The sequence below is a fragment of the Stegodyphus dumicola genome, chromosome X2, assembly GCF_044657685.1.
Source record: "Stegodyphus dumicola isolate Sdum_Otavi_A_Nest chromosome X2, ASM4465768v1".
Taxonomy (NCBI): domain Eukaryota; kingdom Metazoa; phylum Arthropoda; class Arachnida; order Araneae; family Eresidae; genus Stegodyphus; species Stegodyphus dumicola.
In genome coordinates, this window is record NC_140781.1 from 109,543,181 (window position 1) to 109,570,871 (window position 27,691).

Sequence of the window (27,691 nt, forward strand, 5' to 3'; positions counted from 1 at the left end):
AATTTTGTTAAACATTGTCATACTTGTCAACTTAATAAAAAGAAAAAACAGAAAAAATTTGGTCTTATGCAAGACGTACCCCCAACTGACAAACCTTTCGAATGTCTCTCTATTGACACTGTGGGAGGATTTAATTATTATAATTCTACAAAAAAATATTTACATATAGTTATTGACCATGCAACAAGATATGTCTGGGCTTTTCCCTCTAAAAGTGTAACTTCAGAAACCTATGCCAATTGTCTAAAACAAATATTTCAAATACAAGTCCCCGAAAAAATTCTGAGTGACAGGAATGCAGCCTTCACTTCCTCTAGATTCAAAAAATTTCTTAAAAAGCATAATGTTAAACAACTACTTAAGATATTTTATAACAGCAGATGATTTTGTGTAAGAAATATTGTGAAGATATATGTGTAAAAAAATATTTGCCTTCGACAATCATTTTGTTTATAATAATTAATCTCGTACTTTAAGCAAAATTTTCGACCGGTATTTTTGCTGAAAATATTTAACGAAAGAATCGCCGTCTTTATGAGTGATCTATTTTTAGTGAAAGTCACCGTTTATCAGAACGTTACATCAGTCAGATGTTTATATTTGTGTTGGGAAGGAAGGGAAAACAGGTGTTGCGTTGACGCAACGTCAGCAGGAAACGGGTAGTCAATCTCCATTTTCACTCATTCATTTCGATGTTCTGGTTGTTTAAAAATGCCTAGAACGAGGTATCTTACATTAGAAGAAGCCCTTCAAAGATTTTTTGATGAAGAAACAGATGATGATAATGTTAATAATGACCAGAATGAAACTGATAATGTTGTTCCCCCAGAAATTGCAGAGGTTAGTGACGAAGAAGAAAGGAATGGCAATGTTTTAAATAATGATAATGATATTTTCCCAAATGATACTTCTGGGGAAGTTGAAATTCACGTAAGAAGTAAGTTTCAGCCTTCTAAATGCATTTATAGTCATACTTAAAAGTTTAAAAAGCAGAAGACTGAAATCTTGAAGTGGATAAAAAAGGAACTGTTAGTTATGTCTCAGGAAGAACATGAAGAAAGAGATGGAAGAAAAATTTTAAAACTAGTGCACAGATTTTCGATTTTCATTTTGGTTTAGACATTTACTCTCTTCTCGTTGAACAGACAAATATAAATGCTCAGTGGGGGAAAAAAAAAAAAAAAAAACGCCCAGAATTTATTGCATCTGAAGCCTATATGAGAAGATATATTGGAATATTATTGCTTACGGGATATCATTTTTTACCTCAAGAAAAAATGTATTAGTCTTTTGATAAGGACATTTCTGTTCCTGTTGTACGAGAATCGATATCACGTTTGCAGTACAGGAATTTGAAGCAGAATTTGCATTTGTCAATACTGATAAATTATATGAGGTGAGTCCTTATCTAAACTCACTAAATATCACCACTTTTTACTGCTGGAAATATAAAGTCTCTTTTAGATTTCAGATGCGAGAATGCATTATTCCTTTTGCAAACTCCTATTGAGAGTGTAGAATCAGCCAGAAATAGATCAGCAACAGGAAGACCTAGTAAATTCAGCATTCAAAAACCATTGCATGGAGAAGGTAGACATTTTATCGTAAAGTCCGTTCATAACAAAAGACTTTGTTATAAAGAGTACCATAGTCAGACTATTTATAGATGCAAAGTATGTAATGTAGCTTTACATCATGATTGTAATCAAGCTTTTCATGCTTGAATCTTTCAATTGAAATAATCTGTATTTGTAAAAGAAAAACAATGTATATTTTAATATTAAATTAATTACAAGTAAAGTGATTTGTAGATTTATAAAACGTTATACAGCTAAAAAGTAATCCTGCGCTCCACTCAAAAGAAACATCACACGAGTACAATCCTACTCACTAAACATCCATAGTGTTATTCCGCTGACGTTGCGCGAACGCAACACTCGCATTTTCCACAGGTATGAGCATTTTTTTTTTTTTTTATTTTTTATTTTCAATGTAAATTTATGTTATAAATGCTTAATTTAATATTTGTTATTATTTTCATGAGAAAAGAAACATTCCGTGTAGTTTTGGCAGTTAATGGGTTAAATATGATCCAGTCTGATTTATTAGAGACTTGCAGATATTTTGTGTATATTGCCTCCGTACCGGGACTATAAAGAACCAGAAAAATCGACAGACTAAATATTTCGAAAGTGGAGGGCGTTCTTGAAAATTTGAAAAAGAAACGATCGGTTTAAGGCAATTAACGACTAAACTGATAACCAAAGTCTAAATGAATGTAGCAAATAATATTCTGCTAAATGAGAAAATTGAAATAATCGAGGATTTGTATGAATAGTTAATTGAAAAAATCAACGAACTGAAAAGTTTAGATTCAGAAATCAAAATGAAAGTAACTTCAGAGGAGATTGAAAATGAAGTTATGCTAAGTCAAGAATACCACGATAAAACTGTTATATGGAGAGGAAAAATGCAAAAATTTCTGAAAAGAAATTCTAAATCTTCTAGAACAGTTCATCAGAACAAAATGGCTAATGTTGCACTTTAACATGAAACAAAAGCAGTGAAGTTACCACGTCTGCAAATCAGAACTTTTTATGGAGATTCGTGTAAATGTTTGGGCTTTTGGAACCAGTTCGAAAATACAATTCACAATCGTAGTGGATTGAGAAAAACTGAAAAATTTGCATTTCTAAAATCCTTACTTGGCAGTAATGCTTCAGCTGCCATTTCCGGTTTTGTTTAAATGACCAGAATTATGATTCCACAGTAGAAATATTGAAAGAATGCTTTTTAAGACAAGATGTCATCACTTCGCATATGAATAAATTATTATCTCTTGAACCAGTGGGGAACATTTCAAATGGTAAAGCACTGCGTAAACTGTATAATGAATGCGAAGTCAACATTTGAAGTTTAGAATTAACATTCGAAGTTTACTTCTGGAAGTTATGGAAATATTCTCTGTCCTGTAATTTTGCAGAAATTTCCAGAGGAATTAAATTTGGAATTTAATCGAAGTCGAAAAATGGAAACAGGATTTGATATAAAGGAACTTGTAGAATTCTTAAAAAAGGAAGTTAACTGTCGAGAAGCTGCAAGTTTAATGAACTCTGCGAAAATAAATCGTAAACCATACATTTGTAACAACGCACGAAAGCTTATCTGAATTATAAACCAAAAGTTCCGACTGCTTCAGCTTTGTCAACTATTGTATACAAATGTATATTTTGTGATAAAGAAGATCATGCGAAATATAAATGTACTGAAGTGAACTCTGAAGCGAAACGTACAGGAAGATGTTTTCTGTGTTTTGGATGTAAACATTTGGCAATCAACTGTAAGAACAAACAGTTTTCCCACAAAAAAAATGTCGCGGTAAACATCATGGAAGTGTTTGTGTAAATCTCACATCAGCTGTCTCCAGTGTAAAAAGTAAAGAAATCGAAACATCAGGGTCTTGATGGCGGTAGCCAAATCTCTGCAATTCGAGAAGATTTATCAAGAAAATTACAATTACCAGTGAAAGGAGAAACTGTTCTAAATCTGCATTTCAGTGAAAAGAACGGGAAGTACTGGCGTCGAAAGAAAGTTGAACTTACTCTCTGAAATATTAATGACCCTGAAAAATAGACAAATCTCGAAGTCATCAAAGTACCTGTCATAACAAATGCAGATATACAGGTACCAGGTGTTGAAATAAAATCCAACCTTCAAGTATTCGGCATCACTTTGACAGCCTGCGGCAGTGCCAATGGAATGAGTCATATTTCCGTTTCAATCGGCGCGGACATTGTGTGGAAAATAGCAAGCGAAGAAATACAAAGGATAAACAGAAATGCCATAGCAATGAAAACCTTGTTTGGGTGGTGTATACAAGGCAAATTTTCTTCATTCAGACTTTCAAATCCATGATGTGTGCTTAAACATAAGTGTAGAAGAGAAACTTCTAAAAAGCATTGAATCGATTTGGGATATTGAATCTATAGGAATTAAAAATATTTCTGATGAAGAACGAAATGAAATGGCCTTACAGGTATTTAACAACTCGATTACACAAAAAGGATCAGATAAGGAGGAGGAAGCTGTACAAATATATTGTGAAGCCAATGATATAATGAAAAGGTCATTAATGACTCTGATCAAATTGAATTCAAATTCAGATACTTTTAAGAACGAGTACAAATTAAGGTACAACTTCGTTAGCTTTAAACTGCCTGACTGTGATTCCCCCTCAAAGATTCTTGGACTTCAATGGGATACAATTAAGGATATCTTCTGTTGTAATGCTCAAGACGTTATTGATTTCATCCTGTCTAATTGCCAAACAAAACGTTGTGTTTCGAAAGCTGCTTCAAAAATCTTCGATCCTGTTGGGTTTCTTGCTCCATAAGTTAGTCAAGCAACAGCCAAACAAGATGTTGTGTTTTGAAAGCTGCTTCAAAAATCTTCAATCCTGTTGGGTTTCTTGCTCCATATTGTTAGTCAAGCAAAAGTTCTGTTTCAAGATTTGTAGCTGAAAGGTGTTGATTGGGATGAAGTTATCCTACCAGAATTGCAAGACAAGTGGAACAAATGGTATAGGCTACTATGTGATCTTCCTAATATCAAGATACATCGGTGGTATTTTCGTGAGGTTGATGAAACACTGGAACTACATTGTTTTTGTGATTCATCTGAAAGTGCTTAAAGATCAGCAGTGAAATTCTGCAGCTTAAAATATTCTGGAGCAAGTGTAGTGATAGCTAAGAGCAGAGTGGCTTCGCTGAAAAAATTATCTTTACCAAGACTCAAGCTCTTAGCAGCAGTGTTAGGTGCAAGACTTGTAACTACAGTCCATGTGCATTTTCCTCAATCTAAGATTCATTTATGGACAGATTCTCTTATTTTGCTTCATTGGATAAAAAAACTCGCCACAGCGATGGAAAACATTCATACAAAATCAAGTGTCGGAAATTCATGACAAACCATCCCTGAGTATGTGGTATAATTGTCCTGACTGAGAAAATCCAGCCTACAAAATCACACATGGTTTTAAAGTGAGTGAGCTTGTAGTAAATGGAGTGTGGTGGAATGGACCTCCATGGCTTCATCAAAATGAAATAAATTGGCCTAAAGTAAATGAGCATTGTAATATAGTAGATAGTGCTGAAGAAAGAGTGGTGACTCGAGTTACCGTTAGTGTTCAACCTTTACAACCTGTGTTAGAGAATTTTGGTGACTTAGGTAAACTTTTAAGAGTCACATCATATATATTGATTCATTAATAATTTAAAGTCACAGAATAGAGTGATTGGTCCTGTGACCAAAAATGAAATATGTAATGGTATGTGTTATTGGATTAACTTATCACAAGGTGAATATTTCTTTGCAGAATTGAATGATGTTAAATGTAAAGAACCATTGTCTCATAATTCCAAATTGTTTGGGTTAAATCCAGTAATGGATAAAAAAGGTTGTTTCAGAGTTGGGAGTAGCTTAGTAAAATCATCATTAGATGTCGATGAAATTCAGCCTATAATATTACCAAATAATTATTTTTCTCGTTTAATTATTTTGAACTGTCATGGAAAGGTACTTCATAGCGGTGTAAATGAAACTTTATTGTAAGTAAGAGGGAAATTTTGGATTTTAAAAGCTAAACGTTTTGTAAAATGTGTTACTGATTGTAGATTTTGTAAAAAATATAATGCTAAAGCTGGACACGAGATATCTGCTCCTCTTCGTGCTGACCGAGTGGAGAAAGCTCAACCATTTGAGGTAAGTGGCATAGATTTTGCTGGCCTTTGCATTTAAAAGATGGTTCAGAAGTGTATATCTCACTGTTTACCTGGTCAGCGACTCGAGGTGTCCATATAGAATTGTTATCAAATTTAAGTACAGAGTGTTTCATTCAAGCACTGCATAGTTTTTTTGCAAGTAGAGGTATTTGTAGAGTTATTTATTCTGATAATGCCTTTAAACCTTTAAAACTGATGATTGTGAATTAAAATATTTGTATAAATTGTGTAAAGATAAAAAGGTTCTGTAGAAGGTGCTTCCTTGATGGGGCGGATTTTGGGGACGTTTGGTAAGATCTGTAAAAATGTGTTTAAAACGTATCTTAGGTAAAGCTTCTTTATATTAAGACGAGCTGTATACTGTTTTAGTTGAAGTTGAAGCTGTTATTTAATTCTAGACCTATAACCTATGTACACAATGAACCAAATGAACCTGATCCACTTTCACCCTCTCATTTTATAACTGGATCTAGATTGACTGTTTTACCTTCACCTGAAGCTAAACTAGAATCTACAAGATCTCAGTTGATTAAAAGATGGAAGCATAGGCAATTATTATTAGAGCATTTCTGTAAAAGGTTTTATAAAGAATATTTTTTAGAATGAAGATCAGTCATGTTTTCAAAAACTCCAAAAAATTCTCCCGTGTTTAAAATTAATGATGTTGTACTTGTACGAGAAGATAATGTAAAATGCTGTAATTGGAAGTTAGGTATTATTAAGGAATTATTTCACGGAAGAGATGGTAGAATTAGATCGTGCCAGATTCAGTTGGATATGGTTGTTGTTAGAAGACCAATTGAAAGACTTTATAACCTTGAAGTTCAGTAAAATTGATGCATCCGTTTACGGATGCATGGGGAGGGGAGAGTGTTAAATATAAGTTTATGACTCTGTATCCTCCGATCGCTAATAGATGGAGTAGTATTTATTTGTAAAAAGAAACTGATGTCATAATTATGTATATGTATAAGTTTCTCTTTGATGTTCGTCAATAAACGATGTGCGAAATAACGCTCTCTGTTTATTACTTTAAGTTCCATCCAGTCTGATTTATTATAGACTACATGTAAACTGTTTACATGTAAAGATGTACAGCTGGGGATAATATCCGACTGAAATTTCACCAGTGATGCAGCCACCTCTAAAAATGGGATGCTTGATGATGTTCTAGGCTTGATTCCGTATGCCTTGTTCTCTCCAGACCTTTACTTGCTTATCATCGTATTCCAGGATAAATTTGGTTTTGACCATGAACAGAACTTTATGGCAGCCTGAGAAATTTCGTTTGAGATGTTGATGGCACCACTTTGATCTCACCCTTCTTGATTACATAGTTAATGGAACTCACCCTTGATACTTACCTCTTCATATGCAGCCTTTGGTATAGAGTATTGGCAGATATTGTCTTATTAATCTGCGGTGCAGGCATGGAGGTAACAGTTGTAGAGGTTACTTGAGGATTCTGCTTGCCTACTATAGCAATTTACTAATCTTCTAAAGGGATGGTAACCTTTGATTGAGTGGTCTCTGCTCTCCAGACAATTGTTGGGCTTGTTTGGAACTGCTCCGCATTTGAGAAATTATCTGGTTGTAATGACGGTTTTCTGTTGTAAAACATTCTCAACAAAGTTAGGGGGAAAAAAAAAAAAAAAAAAAACATGAAAGCAGAACCAGATGTTGCCACGCTACCTGGAAAACCGGGAGAACCGGGAAAAGTCAGGGAATTCGAAAATTGACCAAAAAATTCAGGGAAAAGTCAAGGAATTTAAGTATTTTTGTCAAAATCTGGAAAAGTCAGGGAAGTTCATACAATGATCCCGCCAAAAAAAGCGATTTTTGCGCCGACGTCGGAAGAGATAACTTTTTTGGCGAATTGCCTATCACGTGAGTGTCTGCTGGCATAGAGCCAATTTTCGCAGCTCCAATTTGATTGCCTTTTAGAAAGGCAAAGCAAGTTTTCCGCAACTTTTGGTTTCCAGTATTCTCGAGAATCGCATGTGCAGTGCATGAACTAAAGAAAGTACCTGTTCTCGTATAAAACAAAATGGGTTTAATCTTAGTATACGGTACCATGGAGGTTAGAATCAAAGAATATGTATTGTAAAGAAGGAAAACCTCTCTGCAACAGACGTGGCTCCGTTCCATCATAGAGGGAAACAGCTGTGCATGCATGATATATCTGCCGCCAAAGCTGGAAACCGGTGTCGAAGTTCGAAGGTCACGTTATCAAGAGATTATTAAATGAATATCCTTTAAAATTTCTTTAACCACTTGCGCTAAAAAGACGTGCCACGCACGTCGAGATGTTTTTGTCTCAAACTGCGAGCGACGTGAACACCACGTCGATAAGCATTTATCGCAAAAATGAAAATAACATGGTGCACACGTCGCCTAACAACGAGATTGTTTATTTCTCGAGTTACAGCTCTGGATTGTACTTGCAGATGCGGAGCGGCGTAAATGAGACACTTTACCACTTGCTATATTGTAGCGCACGGCACCGCAACCGTGAAGTTTAGTCTTAGCGCAAGTAGTTAAACTCTAAATTAAAAGAAAATATTTTTTGGCGCAAGTAAATAAATTCATAGGTTAGTAATTTTCAGGGGGGGGGAAACTACGAAAATCCGTTTTTAAAATTATTGCGAAAAATCCAAGAAGAAACGTCCTTTGATAAAACGTTTCTTCTTGGATTTTTCGCAATAATTTAAAAACGGATTTTCGTAGCTTTCTTTTTGTCAAAGAACGTTTCTTCTTAACACGTTTCTCAATTTCCGGTACACATCGCGGAGAGGGAAATTCTGGTCGCCAGGTTCCGTCGCCAAATCCCTTGGCAAATTTTCCGTCCGCATTCTAGCGGCGTAATAGCATTTTACTTGTATGGAAAATTTTCTTCTTTACATAGACCAAAGAATTACAGATTCTTTGCATAGACGTTTTTTGGTTAAAATAATCTCCATGTATGGATTTGGTGACATGATGATGCGCAGTAAACGGGTCATTTTGGTCTTGGCGACAATTTTCAAAATCGTGCCAAAGCCTTACCGTATACTAGAATTTTACCGCAAAATCTTTTTAAACTTTTCTTTTTAATAAATACCTTGCCATTTTGCAGTAAAATAAAAAATAGTAATCTGTCATCTAGGCTAACCATGTAATATATTTATATTCGCTAAAATATCGTTGATTATTCTAATTCAATTTTTAAGTAATTATCTTTATTTTTATGTTATTCATATAATTTAATGATGCTTCTTCCCTCTAAATTTATTAATTATTAATAAATAATATTTCTAAATTTCAGGAAATTTTCTCTGGCATAATCTTGAAATTAATTCTAGCAGTATGATGACATACCATCACGAAATTTAATGCACATATTTTTTTCTTATGTATGCTGCGAACTAAATATAAAATACCTCAATTTATTAAAGTAGATTTCTTTGTTTCGTTTAGCTGCAGAATGTCTGCAAAAAAAGGCTTATTTTATTCCAGATTGGGAAGATTCTAATCTCAATCTTCAATGGAGAAAACAACAACTATTATAATTATATTTGTGTTTTCAAGTGTTAAGGTGCTTTTTAAGAACATACCTCACACAAATTAAATTTACCTAAAATCTAACCTAACTATTTAGCATTGCGTTGTGATTTATAAGGATCGGATTAGCCTCATGTTGAACTGGTGATGATCATGAGTAATAATTAAATAAAACATACATTTGTTATCCAATGTATTCTTAAATTTTATTAAGTTTCTTAAGTGGAAAAGTAAACAAAATTATCAAACAAAGTATACCAAGAATAATTAAGAATAAATGTCCTCTGGGATTTATTGAATAATTAAGTGAATTTGCTACACAATACAAGTAATACCATAATTTACCTCTTAGCGTAGCCAACGTACATTACGCGGATAGACTGGAATTTTCTTGAAACGCACCTGGAAAACCTGGAAAAGTCAGGGAATTTCATTCTCCTGTTTGAGTGGCAACCCTGAGAACCTTTAGTGCAGGTACTAATCACCACCCAAATCTATAATTTTCTGCTGTTTTTGGTAGTTTTTCAAAGCCTTTGGCCCAGAAACTTGGTGGCAGCGAGTCTAAAAACAGATCAACCTCATTTTGGATGCCCTGTGTGGAATGAAGGATAACACCAGGAAGATCTAGATGCAGGTGCGAAAAAAGATGGTTCGAAAGAGTGATGTCGGGGCTATATGGTGGGTGTGGCAAAAGATCCCATTCGAGTCTGTACAGAGTTGAGCCAGTGAATGAAGATACATGTAAAAAGTCTTGATGGAACATTATCTTTTTTGTGCCATAACTCAGTTCAACATTTTTCCTTGATAGCAGCAAATCAGTTGTTCTTAATAAATAAATAAATTTGTTGTTCTTAATTCAAATAGCACTAAATATAATGTTTTGGCCATTGAGTATCATTTCCAGTATCTATTTTTTATTATATGGAAAGAAATTTTTGTTAAATTTTTCCTCGTCTACACTTACCACATTTAACTTAAATCTGTAATCATCACCAAGCGTAATGTCAACATCAAAGGGTTCCATACTCTTTGTTATTCAATTACTAATATAAAAAATTGTTTAGGCATCGCTGCATGAGTCATTACTCAACTTGTCATGCATTGATAAACATACGATACGGTGATGAAAGCAAAATAATAATTCGCCAGGTTGGTGGCAGGGATACAAAATACCAGTAGTCATAAAATCAGGGATGCTTTTATGTAGAATGTTTCCGTTTGAGATGTATGCTTAGCAGATACGGAGCCAAACTATTGATCACGCAAATTTATGTTAAAATGACTGTTTCTTCAATAACAAGGTATTTTATTTAGTGCCAAAGTGAAAATTAAGAATCGATATTTTCCATGTATTTTATTATGGGGGAAAAAAATAAATGCACATGCTTAAAGCTTTTTTTTTTCCCTTGCTGGTGGCTTTAAGGTCCGGATCTCGGACTTTATACTGTATTAGTAAAGTTTTTGACAGTGAGCATAAATCATAAACACAGAAGTGGTACAAGAACCATTTAATGTAATTTATGTACAAATGCTGTGCATTGCATTGAAGGAATACTGAAGGAGCAGGGGCATCAATGCCAGCTTTGCCAACTGGATATTTGATCATTTCTGAATGCAAATATAGCTGTGTCTTGGCTGCTTTCTGAATTCCAGGCCTTCATCATTGTATAAGATTTTCCTTTCCCTCCCTTTCCACTAAAAATAAAAATAGACTTCACTTTCACATACAAGTTTTGATTTATACAGTTTTAATATATTTTATTCCATGCATTTGTTTATTGTTTCAGCAGTAGAAAGGTTAACGATTTAAGTTGCCTAGCAACTGTAATAAAATAGACTGCTTAGAACTCTTCCAGGAAATTTTTAAGTATTTACATAAAATATCAGATTTATTTTTGGACAGAATTTTGCCCTTTTGAAAATAACATTTTATAAGAAGGAGTTATAGAAAATCAGAACTTCTGATTTTAAGCTGCGAAACATCTGAATTATCGAAACTGTTTTGCTGTGTTTCATGCTGTTGTATTTAGCATAATATTTTATAGTTGCAGAAAGAAATCATATTCATTTCCCCGTAGCTGATATTTTCATTCTTCTGTAGACAGCACAAATTAGTGCCCCCTGCCAAAAAAATAGCTGACATTCAAATTTTGAAATTTTAGGCAATCAAAAGCAGATTTTAACATGTTTCCATTGTGTTAACAAAATAATCTTTTGCAAAATACAGTTGACCACTGGCATAAAACTTTGAGCACGCGTGAATTCCAGTATTCATTTTATATGCTGAAATGCAGGATCTGCCCTTTAAATTTTTCCTATATCTTTAAAACTTTTATTGCCATAATTTCTGATGAAACCGATTAACATATACCCATTAATCCAGCTTACATTTTTTTTTCATCAGTTATGCATAATTGGCTGTTTTTCCTTAAACATCACACTTAACTCTAGTAAAAGACATTGATTTATCTTCTGAAGCTTCAGTTTGATATAAATGCTTATTATAATCTCTGTGTCAGCCATCTGTGATGGTGTGATGCTTAATCAAAGCTGATTTCCAGGTTTAATACTAAAAGTTAGGATTCCATTCAGGCTTAAGAGCTTAGCTGTTTGTGTCTAATGCCCTTTTTCTTGAGTGGGATCATGCCATTCCTTGTTGAATATGTCTTCTTTACATTAAAAAGTCTAAGATCCAGAATTGTTGAGACTGTTAATTGTAGACTTCAGAAATTTCCAGATTTCAGCTCATTAGTTTAAATCTAGTAAGATGAAATGCGGACATGACAACATTCTGTCTTTTACTGTTTGTCAGATAGAAGAAAGCTTGCTTCCAACAAAACTTGTGCCAGAGCCAGTGTGGTGGCTCTGGCACCGGTTGGACTGTGGGGCAAAAATTTTAGAATTTAAAGTAGCACTGAGCAGAAAAAATTAGGGATGGCAGAACTTTTAGAATTTATAAAAAACACTGGGTAGCTGAATTTAAGACCCGCAGATTAATAGATTGCACAGGGTGGGATGGTAAATGCATAGTGCCTGCCATAACTCTTACTACCGCTCAAGGGTTAGAAATGTGAACCTGGCCAATATCAATACTATGGTGCAACTCCCCAGCCAGCGAGTGTTTTGGAAGTAACATTCAGGAATCTTAGGAGCAAAATCACTTGCTTCTTTTTGCTGAATATTATGTTCTCCATTTCTAGATTTTGTAAAGGGGAGTGTTGTTTTTTATTATTATTATTATTTTTCGGCTGGTGGTTTTAAACCATTGAATTTGTATAACCTTTTTTGCAACCATTATTGATTTTATTTATTTTATCATGAGCATTTAAATTATTAATAGAAAATACTTCTTTCTAGCTATTTGCATATTAGTGTTTTGGTATTTACAGTGATCTCTATAATTTTAGAGCATTCTACTGAGACAGTTGCTAAATAATGATTCTGCAAACAGGCCAACAGCTTATGAAATAAAAGAGCATCCATTGTTTCAACCTTACAGAACAGTGCAATGATTTTTGGACTTCACCACCTTTAAATATATACTCTGGACTTACATTAGCTATTTATGGACAAGTTTCTAAAAAAAAGGAATTGCGTTTACGAAAACTTTTATATTTTGAACTTTTCAGTATCGTGTGTGTGTATATATATATTATGATGTACATTAAATGTAACATAATTTTTAGTTTGAAAACATATATTTATATATATGTGTGTGTGCATGTGTTAGAAATATATATGTGTGTGTGCATGTGTTAGAAATATATATGTGTGTGTGCATGTGTTAGAAATATATATGTCTATATGGATTTTACACAATGTAATACAGTAATCTGTTTTTAATTTCAAAATGCTGAATCCTAACTGTTGTTTTTAAGTTTTTAAAGGGATACGATCGTGAAAAATAATAGATTTTGCAACTGAAATCTTATTCATTGTTAATTGTGAGATTTAAAATCTAATCACTTTTTTAAAAGCTTTAGACAAAATTGCATTATCAAATTTGTATATTGTTAGACTTTATCAGAAATTTTATTCTGTTGCATTCCATAAATATTTTATTATGTTACTATTTCCCTCTTCTGCTTTTGGTACTTATGTTATTTAATTATAAGTATTCAGTGTGTAATATATTATTTTTTCATATGTAAGCATTATAATTTATGGAGAAGTGGTGTATTTTGAATCTGACATGCTTTATGCAGTATCTTACAGTAGATAGCATGATGTCCATCTGCTAATTGAGTGATTAGCTTGTTTACTTAGCACAACATAAGAAATGAATGGTATGATGTATTGATAAATTTAATTTTTTTTTTTTTACTAGAGGATGAATGGAAATGTAGAGAACTGATATAGTAGAAAAAATAAATCGGCATAATTGCTACAAAATAGTGAGATTTGCTTTTGAACTTTTTTTTACTGTTTATTAAATTTGAAAGTTTATCCTTGTAAAAAATGTAGTGATTTTAACAACTTTCCATTTTCTGACATTTACTGTCATTCACTATTTTCCGTTTTATTGAGTACTTTTTTGTCGATTTCGTTTTTGAACTGATGCACAGTTTTATCATTTGAACATCTGTTTGGATGCTGTGCTGTCTGTGTGATATTATCAGGGCCTGTGATAGGCTTTTTGCCTCCAAGTCTATTTCCTGCAGCTTCTAAATTCTAACAATTGTTCCATACCTAATTCTGCTGCCCAGTGCAGTATAACAGTTGCATTTGATGTTACCAGTCCTGAATATATTTTATTGTTGATCATTCCTTGCCAAATTTAGTGTTTCTTCTTGATTACTCGTTTTTTAAATCTTTAAACATTATTTGGCAGCTAAACACGTTCCTGAAATATCACATGTAATATAATTTTTGAATGTAATTTCTTAATTATGTGTAATTTTATTGTCCATGAATTTTTGTTATTTCAAACTGAGTTTACACCATCATTATTTAATAAGAACAAATATAAAAATAACTTCTATTTGTATAGTTTTATGTGACACCCATTCCTGAATTATGAATGAAATTAAAAAAACGAAAACATCTTTACCTTTATATGTGTGGATGGCTGCAGTTTATGTGCCAAAACACTGGAATGGCCTCATCAGTGTGTAATAGCTTATCCTGTCATACAAAGTACTCAAGGTTGAATCCAATTTTCAGAATTTTAACGAATAGGATATAATATTACCCCAAATATAATTTGTTTTTATTACAGTTATGCATGTAGCTGCCATCACTAAAGGGATTGGGATTATTCAATTACAGCAAAGCCTCAAGGGCTATCTGGCTAAAGGGAGGGATGCCTTCGTGGAGGACTTTCTAAGGGAAACTGGATCGTATACACATTACACATGGGGAAAACCACGAAACGTCAAATTATGCTCATAATCATTTTAGTTGTGAAGAATATACTAAGCAAAATTTGAGAATAAAACTGATTTTTTTTTTCATATTTCATTTTTGAGGATAATATTTAAATTATGCTCATAATTATTTTAGTTGTGAAAAATATACTAAGCAAATATGAAAATATGATTTTTTTTTAAATTATAGGCATGTTTTTGTTTTTAATTATTGGGGCAATATAAAAAAATGCAAATGTTGCCTTATCTTTTTTATTAACTGACATAGATTGTTTAAAGTCCACATGTTGTTGGAGTGAGTGTTCCTCTAAATAAAGGTATTCCTTAGTTTCATTACAAACATTGAATTTGTTCCAATACTGAGCCCTGATTTGCAAAAACTCAGGTGTGCTTTATGTTAATTGCTTTTCAACCATTTTTATTTCATTTATGTCAGTGGATTGTTGTCCAGTCATTTATCATATTAAACCAGTGGAAATCTGAAGATATAAAATCAGCTGCCCAAATGGAATAGTGGTCAACGATGCTAATTACTGTACCAAAAGGCTCAGGATTGAATCCCAACGAAGACATGTATAGGTGTAAATGAATAGTGCCTGTGTGGCATGGGAGCACTATAAATATGTGGCGAGCTGAAAGTCCTCCTGAGAGGTTGGTGGTATGGGAAGAGGGGTGAGAGACCCTTTGACCCTCCCCCAGGTGCTCTCCTTCAAAATTGGTGGTGGAATTGAGCAGTTATACCGTCGCCTGTATGGTGCTCAAGGTTCTTGCCTACGACAAGTGCAACAGTGCATTTCTTGCCACAATGAATTTCATGGGTTTGTTCTGATGTTACTGTCAGGCAAGTGAGACAAGTCACAACAGCAGATATAAGGTCAAGTTTGTGTCATGGATGAGAGACTATTTTCCATTATATCTGATTGCTTGCATTGTTTCCAATGTGAGCGTGTGTATTATCATTGAGACCAAGCATAATGTTCAGGTTCTTGTTGCAATCGTTTTCTGAATGACTTCCTGCAACTTTAGAGCATCTGAATGTATCACTTGCTGTCAAAGCATGGTCATGATGAAAATCATCAAGGGAAAGTGCTGCTAATGTCACCTGTCCCCAAAAAATCAACTTCTGTGCTTATTGTGTTTAAATATTCTGCCCTTTGGAGAAGAGAGGTAATGCTCCTTATTAGACCAGCAGTTCTCAACCTTTTGACTAATACGTATCTTCTAAACAAAAATGTACTACTACTACCACCACTACTTTAGTACTACTACTACCACCACCACCACCACTCTTGAACAAAGCTCAAATCGCATGAATTTACGAGTGTTAGAGAAAAACCTCAATCAGGATGTTGGGGTTTTAATTTTTGAATTTAATAGTTATCCCTTTGATGCGCGCTCTCTGAAACCACCAATTTTCGAATTTTTTTCTTTTCTTTCCGAAATTTTTGAGTGAAAATCAATTGATTACTGATCTTTTACCTCTAAATAACACAAAATGACTGCAGAATCGTACATGTTTCAAGTCTTAGTACTTCAAATAGGATGCCTTTTAAAATTCGTTTTCAATAACACAAAATAACTTCCTTTTATTAATATAAACAACTTTAAGTTTCAAAAGTTACTCATTGCACATCATGATTTCTATCGTGAACAATAAAAAATTGCAATAATTAAGCTGCATATATATAAAAAAAAAACTATCTATATTTATGGCATTTGCTTTGTGGTTTCAGGGTGCGACCATTGCACCGCTAGAGTGTGTGAGAATACTCACAATCCTCTAGAGGCTCAGTGGTCGTGCTTTGAAACCACTGCTCTTCACAATGGTGTTTGCTTGCTTTTCAAATGGCGGTGTGTATTTTTACCTGGATATAGATGAGGTGCTTTGAAACCACTGAGTTATTTTATTACTAAATACATGCACCTGCTCAGTGAAAAAGTCTTTCTTTTCCAGAGATTTTTCTCTGACCTCAACACACTTGCTTGCCAAACTAGTATTGTGATTTTATAAAATATTTGACGTGGTTTACATTTAATGTAAATATACTTTGGTATAATTCAAAATAGAAATCGTGTAAAAGTTTTATTTAAATTAAAAGTATTTTCTAAATATTTTGGGACAAAATACAAATAAAATAAAATAAATATTAATGGGAAACGAATGATCTGTACCAAAGCCAAAAAGTCCAAGCCCCTCCCTATTAACATAAAAAAACCACAAATTTCATGTGCCAGATGAAAATAAACTAAATAATGCTTGACATGTACCATTGAAATTTAGAAGTGTACATTTTGTAGCACAAGGAAGAAATTTCATAGAATAAGATACATATGCGAAATGTGCAACGTGGGTCTATACATGTACCAAAAAGACAAAACGTGCTTTCAACAGTGTCACAAAAAAATGTTTTTTGAAATTTAAAAAAAAGCACTGAGTTTTTTTATCCATTTATCCGAACGTCCTTATTATGTAGGTACTTACATTTTCACTGCTATAGAAAAATTACATAAATGCTTATTTTTTAATTTTTCTCTTATGATGTACTTTATAAAATAATGTAGAAAATTTACATATAATGCAATTCTTACAGACATTTTTTTAAAATTCGTAAATTTCGTCATTCATTGGAAACGCGCACGGAAAAGGGTAAGTTCCGCCCTCACTATTACCTCGGTAAGTTTCAAAGTCGTAGACACGTGCTGGTTTCATAGTGCGATCACCACCCACAGAACAATGGGCAAGAGTAGATTATTTTGTAATTCATATATTGTCTCTGGGATCATAATATTCAATTTCTAGAGTTTTTATTTTAAAATTTTTTTAAATAATATAGTGCACGTCAAAGGGTTAAAAATACTTTGCTTCTTTGCAGACCACCTATTTTTCTCTTACGTACCACTGCTTTAGACTAATTCAGCATCTCTGAATCATAAAGCATGCCCTTGTTCTTTTTATGCCACAAAATTGGCACAGAACGTTATTGACATCTAAAGCTTCTAATAGCATATCTACCAAATTCACCAACTTTTTTCAAGTTTCTCATTATTACCAAGAAAATGTTTTAGTTTTCTGTGTTCAAAATTTATTTTTTACAAATTTTGTAATTAAAGGGTGCCTAAAAATTGTGCCATTTGGGTGATTTGTTGCTGAACCTGCATTTAAAGCATGTGCTCTTGACACACATTACAGTTACTGTTTGAATGCTCCTCTTTATTATATCAAAAACAAATTCTTCATTTTGGGAATGTCGAGTCCTTTCTTTTGTATCTTTAAATTTGCCAAGCTATCAGTTGCCTATAAGTCTTGATTTTTCGGTTTGTAAATTTCATAACTATTTCTTTAACAGTTGGGATAATTTAATTATGATATCAGTAAAAGGGCTTAATATATTGAAAATTCTAATTCTCATGCTTAAATAAGATAATAAATGCTATAACGTACAGTTTCTAAAGAATTTTATTATTGAAAGCAAAAATTCTGTGTAATTATGTTAAAAACCATTTGTCTAATTTTTCTTCTTTTATAATAGCAGTTTTTTCCTGTGTAATTGCCTCATAATCTCCCCCCCCATAATATTCATTTAAAGCTTTCTTCTGATCCCCCCCAAGAAAGCTTTTGATTTTTACTTTAATGAAATTGACCAGTAGATCTGGATAAATGATAGCCTTTTTATAAACACTTAATAAAGTCTCAATCATCTCTATATCTCTCGTATTGCAACCACTGCCTACTTGTGCAGAAAACTGCTGGATTGATTGTCCACCCAGATTAGCTTGGTCAACTGTTATATTTGAGTAGTTGTAGTTGATGCTGTCTTTGTCTGGTTTGTCTTCGGAGCTGGTTTCGCAAATGTCATTTTTGCAACGCATCAGGGCTGGCAGTTGTGTTGCCGGTACAAGCATCCTGTAGTCTTCTGCGGCTGCACAGATTGCATCCTTCCTTAGTCAAGTTCCATGCAATGGTATTCTGTTTTTACATCATATCCATTATGTATTTGAACTGAAGAGAAGTATTGATGTATTTGAAAGCATTTTCAGACCTGATTTCTATTAGCAAAAAGTGAATTAACACAAGAAAGAAAACTGGTTTGCATTGTATATATTGTACAAGATAGAACTTGACTAATCTTTAAGGCTGTAATTATGACCAGATGGACATCATAGTTATTGGAACTAACTACCATGTATATCAAAACACAAGTATTAACTTTGCACAGTTATAATTCCATATTTATTTTTATTTTGGAAAAATGGTTGTGGCAAATGGAAGAGTAGCAGTGGCGTAGTGAGCATAACTGGCACCCGGGGTAAAATACATTTTTGGTGCCCTCCCCAAAAAAATCACTTACAGTAATATAATGTATAGAATTGTAGAGACATTAGGATTTTATGGAAGCAGGAAAGAGGAAAAATAGGCAATGCCTTGTCCGAGAATCGAACTGCAAACCTCTGGAAATACGCGCCCAGCGTGCAGAACACCACACTGCGAAGATATGCCATGAAGGCGGGAGAAATACTCAACCTTTTAAAGGGCGACTGGGTTTTTAGAGGACCCAAGCGCCAAATCCTGAGTGAGGAGAATCAGCATCCACCACCCTTTTAGTTAGGGCACTACTTGTAGAGACATAAGGTTTTGCTGGAAGCAGGAAAGAGGAAAAATGAAGCAAACCGTGGACCTCTGGAAATACACACCCAGCGTGCAGACCACTATACCATGAAGACATGCCAAGAAGGTGCGAGAAATACCTTATAGAATATATTCGTAATAATAAAATACTGAATCTCCCATAAAATACTCTAAAACATGTTAAGAATAGTCAATACCGAACTGCACTAGCATTGGATTCGGAAATCTATCTGTGTGGGTTGAAAAATCAGACATATGATAATCTGGAATTAGTTAAAAAGGTGTTACTTATTTTACATATTTAATAAAATTTTTAAAAGTACAATTTTTAAACAATTAAAAGTTAAATATATATTATTAGATAAGTAGATGTATTTATTAATAATAATATAATACATTAATACAGTTAATTACTATGTATACACTTTTCTTGTCTTAAATGAAGCAAATTTATCAATTAGTTCATCAAAGTCGATCATTTCAAATTTTTCTCTTTCCGTATTTAAAAATGCTGGATGACGTACCATTGATGTCCCACCGTTGATTGTTAATAGTCAAAATTTATTTTAATTTGCTGAACGAGCATGCATAGTACATTTGATAATTAAATAGTAAGGAGTATTTGAAGTGCGACTCTTAGGTTTGGAAAAACATTTTCTCCATAAATCTGTAATGGAGTTTTAGGTTCAGTTTCTTTTCTACTGCAGAGTAATATTTTGCAATCACATTCACTGCTCAAAATAATTAAGGGATATTGTGAGTTCAGTGTGAAATAACCATATAATCGACAACCTTTTTAACAAAAGGAAATAGAAGAGATTATAAAGGAAAATTATAACCTTTACAAAGTTGGGAATATGCAAATTTTGTCTGTGAGGTTGAAAACTATGCCTTTTAGATAAGGGGTAAGGAGCGACCTGCAGCATTCCTTTTGTAGTTAGGAGATTAAAAAAAAAAAAAAATTTACATGCATTGGATGCTCTGTAGCAGTGAATATACGATGTCTCAGCAAGATGACTTAGTTGAAGTCAGGAATGCCATCAGTCGTTTACACAAGAGTCAAACAAAACCCATAGCAGCGGATCGTTTCCCAAATGATTCCATTATTTCCAGACTATGGAATCATTTTTGGAAACTGGATATTTTTGAGAAATTCGGGACAAGATCGTGTTATCGTTTTAAAATAAAAAGTGGGACCTATATGCGCATTTCGTTTAAAAAAAAAAACTAAAAATATATCTCTATTTTAGAGAAATAAAAGGGGTCAGAAAGAACGTTTTGTATGCGGAGATATTTGGTTGATGTACTGCAAACATTTTATCAGACAAATTGGGGAAATAATTATATTATGATAATTATTAATTTTTAAATATATTTTCCAGAAATCGTTCAAAATAAAAGTTGAAATTTTCGGGAAATCTTGTTTGCAGACTATTTGGCCCCCCTCGCTACGCCACTGAAGAGCAGACATCTGTTGCCAAATGAAGGTTTTTTTTCTTTCAGATATAAATAATTTGAAACTTCTTTAAAATACATTTCTCAATTCTCAAGAAATTTCCTATAAAATCACTTAAATTTTAACTTTAGGAATTAAAAAAATACATTCAATTTTCATTATTTTACCTGTAAATATAAAATGCATTTTAAATGATTTAAAGTTTCCATTAGAGCAAAGCCATATTCAACTAAAGTTTTGATTACAACAACATTTGATTTTCACAATATTTTATGGATATTAATAAAACAAGTGTGTATTTTGTTTTTTTAATTTAATTTGTGGATAATTTTTAAAATGTTTCTCACTTTTCAGATTGTCTTGAGCTATCTATGTCTAATCCATGTTTAAATTTTAGTTTATACAGTTAATAATGAAATTTTTTAGGATGCTTTAAAGAGGTTTTAATAATGTCTTTATCTAGTATGTAACTTTTTGTACACTGCATTTAAGCAATATTTATTGAATATGTTAAGATAGATTATCACACAAATTCTATTTAACTGTATAGAACACTTTCTGTGTTGTATTATTATTTATTATTGCCAGAACTTTTCTTCTTGAAAAACAATATGTGTAATAGAGAACAGCTCTTTTACATCTTTATTCATTTTATCCTTTATGTGAAGGTTTTGTTAATTTATAGTTCTGATGGAATCAAAGATTTCAGTCTCTTAAATATTTTTGTTAAATGTGATATTAAATATTTTATAGCTGTAATTGTCTTTTCTTTGTACAATTTTTGTTGTATTTATGTTCTTCCCAATTTCAGAGCTACATTTTGAACATTGTGTTTTTCTGTCATACTTTTGCTTATTTTGAAGATTTGTTTTTTCTCTTGTGCTTGTATTACTTTTGTCTAGCATCCCGAGGTTTACATATAACTTTCATTTAAGTTTATATACATATCGTTATCAAAAATGTGGTTACAAAGTTTTGTGTAAGTTAAGACTCAAATATTTTGGGGGAAGGCAGGCATGCTTTGTTATTAAATTGTTTTTGAAACTGACTGAAGTAAAGCATACAAGATGCTTGAATTCTGCTTAATTATTAATAAAAGCAACTGCTCTTTCGTCGATTTTTCCAAAGTACTAAATCAATCTAGGAATTTGTTAAGGAACATTTAATTTTAAAAAAAAAACTGGAAAATATGCATTTTCATATGTTTATCATGGTTAATCCTAATAAAACAATCTTTGTTATTCCATTGCTTGCATAATTAAGAATTACATTTTTTGTTGTTGTTGTTGTTGGGAAAAAATGATGAATGTGCCTTTAAAATTGTTTTTCTAGTAAAAAAATGGAAAAAACAAAATTAACAGATTAATTTCCACTGTACAGCGGAAGACCTCTATAATGGAAAGATATGCTTTGGAGTGCTAAGCAGCATCAAGTATTAATTTATTATATTTAGTAGAAGAAAGCAAAATAAATTATAATGTTTTTAGTTTTCAATTTAGTTATCAGAATACTTAACATAATTATTTATCAAAGAAAAGTTAAAATCTTGCAGTGTTATGAAATTTTCAGTTTAGTTACAAGAGTACGTAATGTGGATATACTTAAGTTGCATAAAATGAATAACATGTTAATTTCAGATTATCCTTTTCAGGAATCATCATCACTTTTTACAAAAAGATTATAAAATAATGCCCTCTATGTTATCTTTAATTTAATACATGGCTTAACAATTTCTCAAGTTTTTTTTTTTTTTTTTTTTTTTTTTTTTTTTGTGTGTGTGTGTGTGTGTGTTTGTTTTCCAAAATGCTACTTGAAGAATCAATTACATTTGTGACAGTTATCATATTTATTATTTGAAGGGCTCTCAGGAAGCTTTAGCTTTACAACCTGAGTGTTTTCTTACAAGGAAGGTCGATAACCTTGAAATTTTTATTTATTTATATATATATATTATATGTAATGTGTGTATGTTTTCATATAAGGATATATATTTATGTATATTTGTATCTAAAAGTGTATAGTGATAAAATAATTACCCGCTAAATACTGTAGATAAGAAAACAAACATGTGTAAAATCCAACATTTTGTCATGCTGTTGAGTTTTCTAGTTCTCCAGAATTTCAAAGCATTGTTTCACAAGTGTCCAGGTGATAGATTCTTGGAATGGAAACAAGAAATAGTAAATAAATAGATACTATCAAAAGCTTAATTTGCGTGCATTTATTCATGTGTGACTAATTCTTTTAAATATATTTATTAATTTTGGTTAGCAGTATATTTGTTTTCAGTTAGTTTGTTCGTGCTTTTAGAGTATTTCATACACAAGATAGTACGTATTCTTCTTGTCATTGTGGAGTAGCGAACAGGGAAATGGTAGTCAAAGTATAAAGAAATTCAGAAAAGCTTCATATTGTGCAAAGATGCTTCATACTATGTGTTCATACTGTAGATGATCTAATGATCTACAGTATGAACACATGAACTAATGATGATTTCATGTCATAATCAGTACTGTTTGTTGATTAAATGCATAGCACAGATCAAGCATAAAAATGAAAGGATCAACCAGTAGTATAGTTAATCACAGCTGCATATACTGAATTGAAACATATCTGTCTGAAAATTCTAAAAAAATTGCTGTTTGGGTATGAAATGTAAATCAACTGTTGCAAGAGTTTGCTTTTATATTGTAGCGTTGCTATGGGAGTAGTACAAAAACTTTTCGTTTTGTAGAATTCAGTATCAGTTTTTTTTTTTTTTTGTGTGTGTGTGTGTGTGTGTGTGTGTGTTTTGTAAGATATTGCAGAATATGCAGATAGACACAGTACATATCTTTTCGTCAGCATGTTATGTTGGCTGTGATTAATAAAGTTGTCATCTGCCCCACCACAAATCCTCTACAAACATGATTAATGACAAATTATTCATTGAAGCTTAATTCACAACAACCAATCATATCTCCTCATATTGCATCAGAAATGTGGGGGTTAGCAATCTCGAGAACTAATCAAAAATACTTGCATTACAATGCATTTTGAATATCAGAGTCTGTCACATGGGAATTCTTTTGTAAAAGTGGTATGATATTCAACTGCCATATAGCGGACCCAGGATTGAATCCCACAGGCTTGCGAAACTCGAACACTGCTGCACTTCTCATTGGTGCTAATAGATGGTTACACGAGCAAGCATCCCACCAACATAATCTCTACAGTGTAATTATAAATTTACTGGTATGCAATCATTAACCTAAGCAAAACATAAATTTTGTAATTCTGATTTGAAGTAGATTGCAAATGTTGTAAAATTTTCAGGAAGTTATTTCAATTAAGTAGTAAAATTATTTGCATCAGTTACAATATTATAAATTGCTTTAATGCAGTAAACAGAATGTGGCAACTAATTCTGTTTATGTAGAAAAACAAGATGTTAAAAAAACTGCAAAATTATTGTAAATTGTCAATTGAAAAAATATGAATGTAACTATATATTTGGTTGTGCAGTGATGTTTTGCATCTTTTTGAAATTTCAAATTGCTGTCTGTGTCAGAAAGTTCACCTCTGGTGATCAAATGCTTCAGATTTGGCAATTTTTTTGTGCATATCTTTAGGTATTTAGAAGCTAATTTTAATTTAAAGCATTTTGTCTGTTTAATTTCAAAGTAAAGAATCAGTTTCCTCCTTCCGCAGAATAATTTAGAGCACAGGGTTGACAAATCGTTCTTATAGTTTCTGTTAAAAGATATTCTAAATGAAATGCTATGTTTGTAATATTAATTTATTTTAAAGAGGTAGGTAAAAAAATTAATTACAGTAATAGCATTTGCAGTTTGAAATATATTGAGAAAAATGCTGAAGCAAATTGAAACCAGGCGTATACTGTGGAAACGTGATTGCAAAAATAAAATCCCTTTTAATGCTTACATTTAGTGTTGTTCTGCAGAAAACAGTAAGGCTAGAAAGGATTAGAAGCAAAATTTTGTGCCAAACACTTTCACTGTGTAGTGTGTGTGAATATTGATTTTCTGACTTCATGATATTTTCCAATATTTGAATGGCGAAAGAGAATATATCTTATCATAAGCAAGACAAAATTATTTTATGAAACAAATATCAGGGGATGCTGATATTTGTTTCATAAATTAATAATATTTGCCTTGTTGTAAAATAGGTAATCCAAGTTGAAATTAATGCAAGTGGGAAAGCGAGGTTGTGCTTTCCATCCATTGTTTAAATTCTTTGACTTTTGCAGCAAATTTCAAATTGGTGTAAACCCAGTGTCAAAATTTTTATTATATAGTTTAACTTAACAGCGATTACAAGCTATATCCAGAGTAACTAGAGATGCCTGTGAAATAGTTATAAAAGCATGATTCTGCAGAATCTGTTAAGTTATGGGAATTTACATTAACTATTAGATCCTGTTGTGCAGACTATGAGTCAACTTAAATGGTGTCAGTGGAAAGAAGTCAAATTTAAGAAAATCTGGTTTTATGGCAATAAAAGTGAAATATGAGAGATTAAAATCATTGAAGAGCTATTATTATGTCCCGAGTGTTAATCATTTTCATTCATCACGAGTTGGCTGAGCTTCAGATTCTATTACTGAAATCATTATATTTCCTATGTTACAATTTAACTACTTGATCCTTTCTAAATGTAATATTTTCAGTGCCTTATTGCAATGTCTTAATTTAAAAGATATTGTAATCAAATGTAATGATAGATTTAGGTAAAATAAATCAACGGGGATGAAGGGTTTCTTGTATAATTTATTAAGCAAACCAAAAATAAATAACTATTTTGTGGAAAAATGTATCTGAGCATTGTTGTTCGTATTTTGGGGTCAATAGTAAATTTATTGTTAAATTTAGGTGTATTTTACTTGTACTTATTTTATTTCAGAGCCATTCAATTACAGTAAAAATTTCATCTGTCATATATAATTAAAAATGAACACATGTGAGATTCCAAAATGTTGGATTTAATTCTGTAGAGGAAAAATGTGCTATAATTAAAGTGCATGACTGAAAGAATAACCATCTTTTTTAAACTGTGCATTCGTTTTTTAGGTTTCTCTATAACAGTGCACATCCATTTGCTTTACCTATAATTTAATTTCTAATTTTTTAAATATTGACTGTTTTAGTGCGAGCTGTGTTTATTGATGCTAACAATGTGAATGCATTTCACAAACTGTAAACAGTGTATTCCATTTTTAAGCAGTTTAACCTTTAAATGGGTGCTTATAGTAATAAAGAAAGGTGCAGTTTTAGCTCAGTGAATGAGTATCATTTTTGCAGCAAGTATTGATTTCACTGATAAGGTTGTTAATTTGTAATTAATTGCTGAGTAATAAAAGCTTCAGTGACAGTTCAGTTTTTATATTTTGTATATTTTATTGAAAAGTGGTTTTAAAATTAAGTATTTATAGATAGTACATATTACATGTTATCATTTATATCTTGATGATTCTATATGTATATATGATTAGACCAATGGAAATTTAATGTTTAACCTTTTTTTATTTTTATTCCCTAAAGTAATTACTATTTCATTCAGGTGTTCAGTTTTTCATTATGCTGATCATGTATATATGTATTTTTACTGTCTAAAATGAGTATTTCACTGTAGTTCCTTTTATGAATATTTTGTATTTTGCCATATCTTTCATAACATGTTTAAAATGCTATATATGCAGCATTATTTTTTACTTCTATGAAGTTATGCAGTAGTAATTCTGTGAAATGCTACCAGGTGCTTTTTAGTTATGAATTTTTTATAGAAATAGCATATAAATTTTGTTGATTTTAATTTGTTTGTAGAAATATCAGTTTGTAGAATCAAAATTTGTAACTTTAGTAGAAATATCAGTTGTGTACATCTTTGGTAGTAAAAATGTGTGCTTTTTCTTATAAGAATCTAAATTTTATGATTAATATATTCCTTGTTTTATTTTATCCTTGTACTTATTATACTGCCATTCATGAAACACGTGACAAAGTTAACTGTGATGGAAACTTACTGTAATGTTATTTTAATAAAGTGCCTATTGTTTAAGAAATTATCGATTATCATTCTTAGTACATTTATTTTCAGTTGGATTTTTTTCACACTCTTACAAGAATTCATGCAATAAGACATAGTTTCTTTTTGTTTATATGTACTAAATGAGGGTAAAAGTAAAAAAAGAAATTTGGGGTTTGAGAAATGCAGCCCGATTTCGATGAAGTTTTGAAGATCAAGATCATGTTTTTATTGGAAGCTGGTTTGCACTGTACTTCGTGCGAAAGCAGTGCTTAAATTGCACTGGAGCCCACCTGCAATACTTCTCATTTTTTTGAATAAATTATCATTGTATCCGGAGTGCACCAGAGTCGGATAAGATAAGATGAGCTTCGGCACTTTTTATAAAACTGAACTACAATTTCGTGTTTTATCTTTTTTGCATGTAATATGGTCGTCTTATTAAATTATGTGAATAAGGAGTATTGACATGAATGACGAAGGAATAATGGGTTTCTTTTCCAGTAAGTTGAAAATTCCTTGAGTCGTATTTAAATTAAATATCTCAGTCATTGAATTATAATTTTTGAAAGAGCTTTCAGGAGATTTGTATGCAAAAGTAAGATAATAGAATTCTTAATAAAATACTTAAATTTCAAGTGGACATATTTATCTGCAATATTTCATTGCTTCGTAATTAGAAACATTATGCCCTTTTTCAGAATTTAGAGATCATTATTAAAAATATAAGTTTTGGGGATCAAATTTAATATTAAAGGTATAGCTAGTATGATGTTAGATGACATTTAAAAGATTTAAGTTTTTACCTTTCTCTATAAAAATTTGCAATAAATATTTTCATTCTCAGAAATGAAGATCAGTATTAATTCAGGAATAACTGAATGCAAATGGCATT

The 27,691-nt window shown here is 32.0% G+C and overlaps 1 protein-coding gene across 1 annotated transcript in view; it reads left to right on the plus strand.

The window, feature by feature from the left end:
• Positions 1-26,833, plus strand: part of PEK (pancreatic eIF-2alpha kinase) — a 161,171-nt gene extending 134,338 nt beyond the window's left edge. Inside the window, exon 19 of the mRNA XM_085809297.1 lies at positions 12,728-26,833. Coding sequence (XP_085665423.1) covers positions 12,728-12,832 — 105 coding nt within the window. The 3' untranslated portion in view covers positions 12,833-26,833. The remainder of the gene's footprint in view (positions 1-12,727) is intronic.
• The last annotated feature ends 858 nt before the right edge of the window (positions 26,834-27,691 follow it).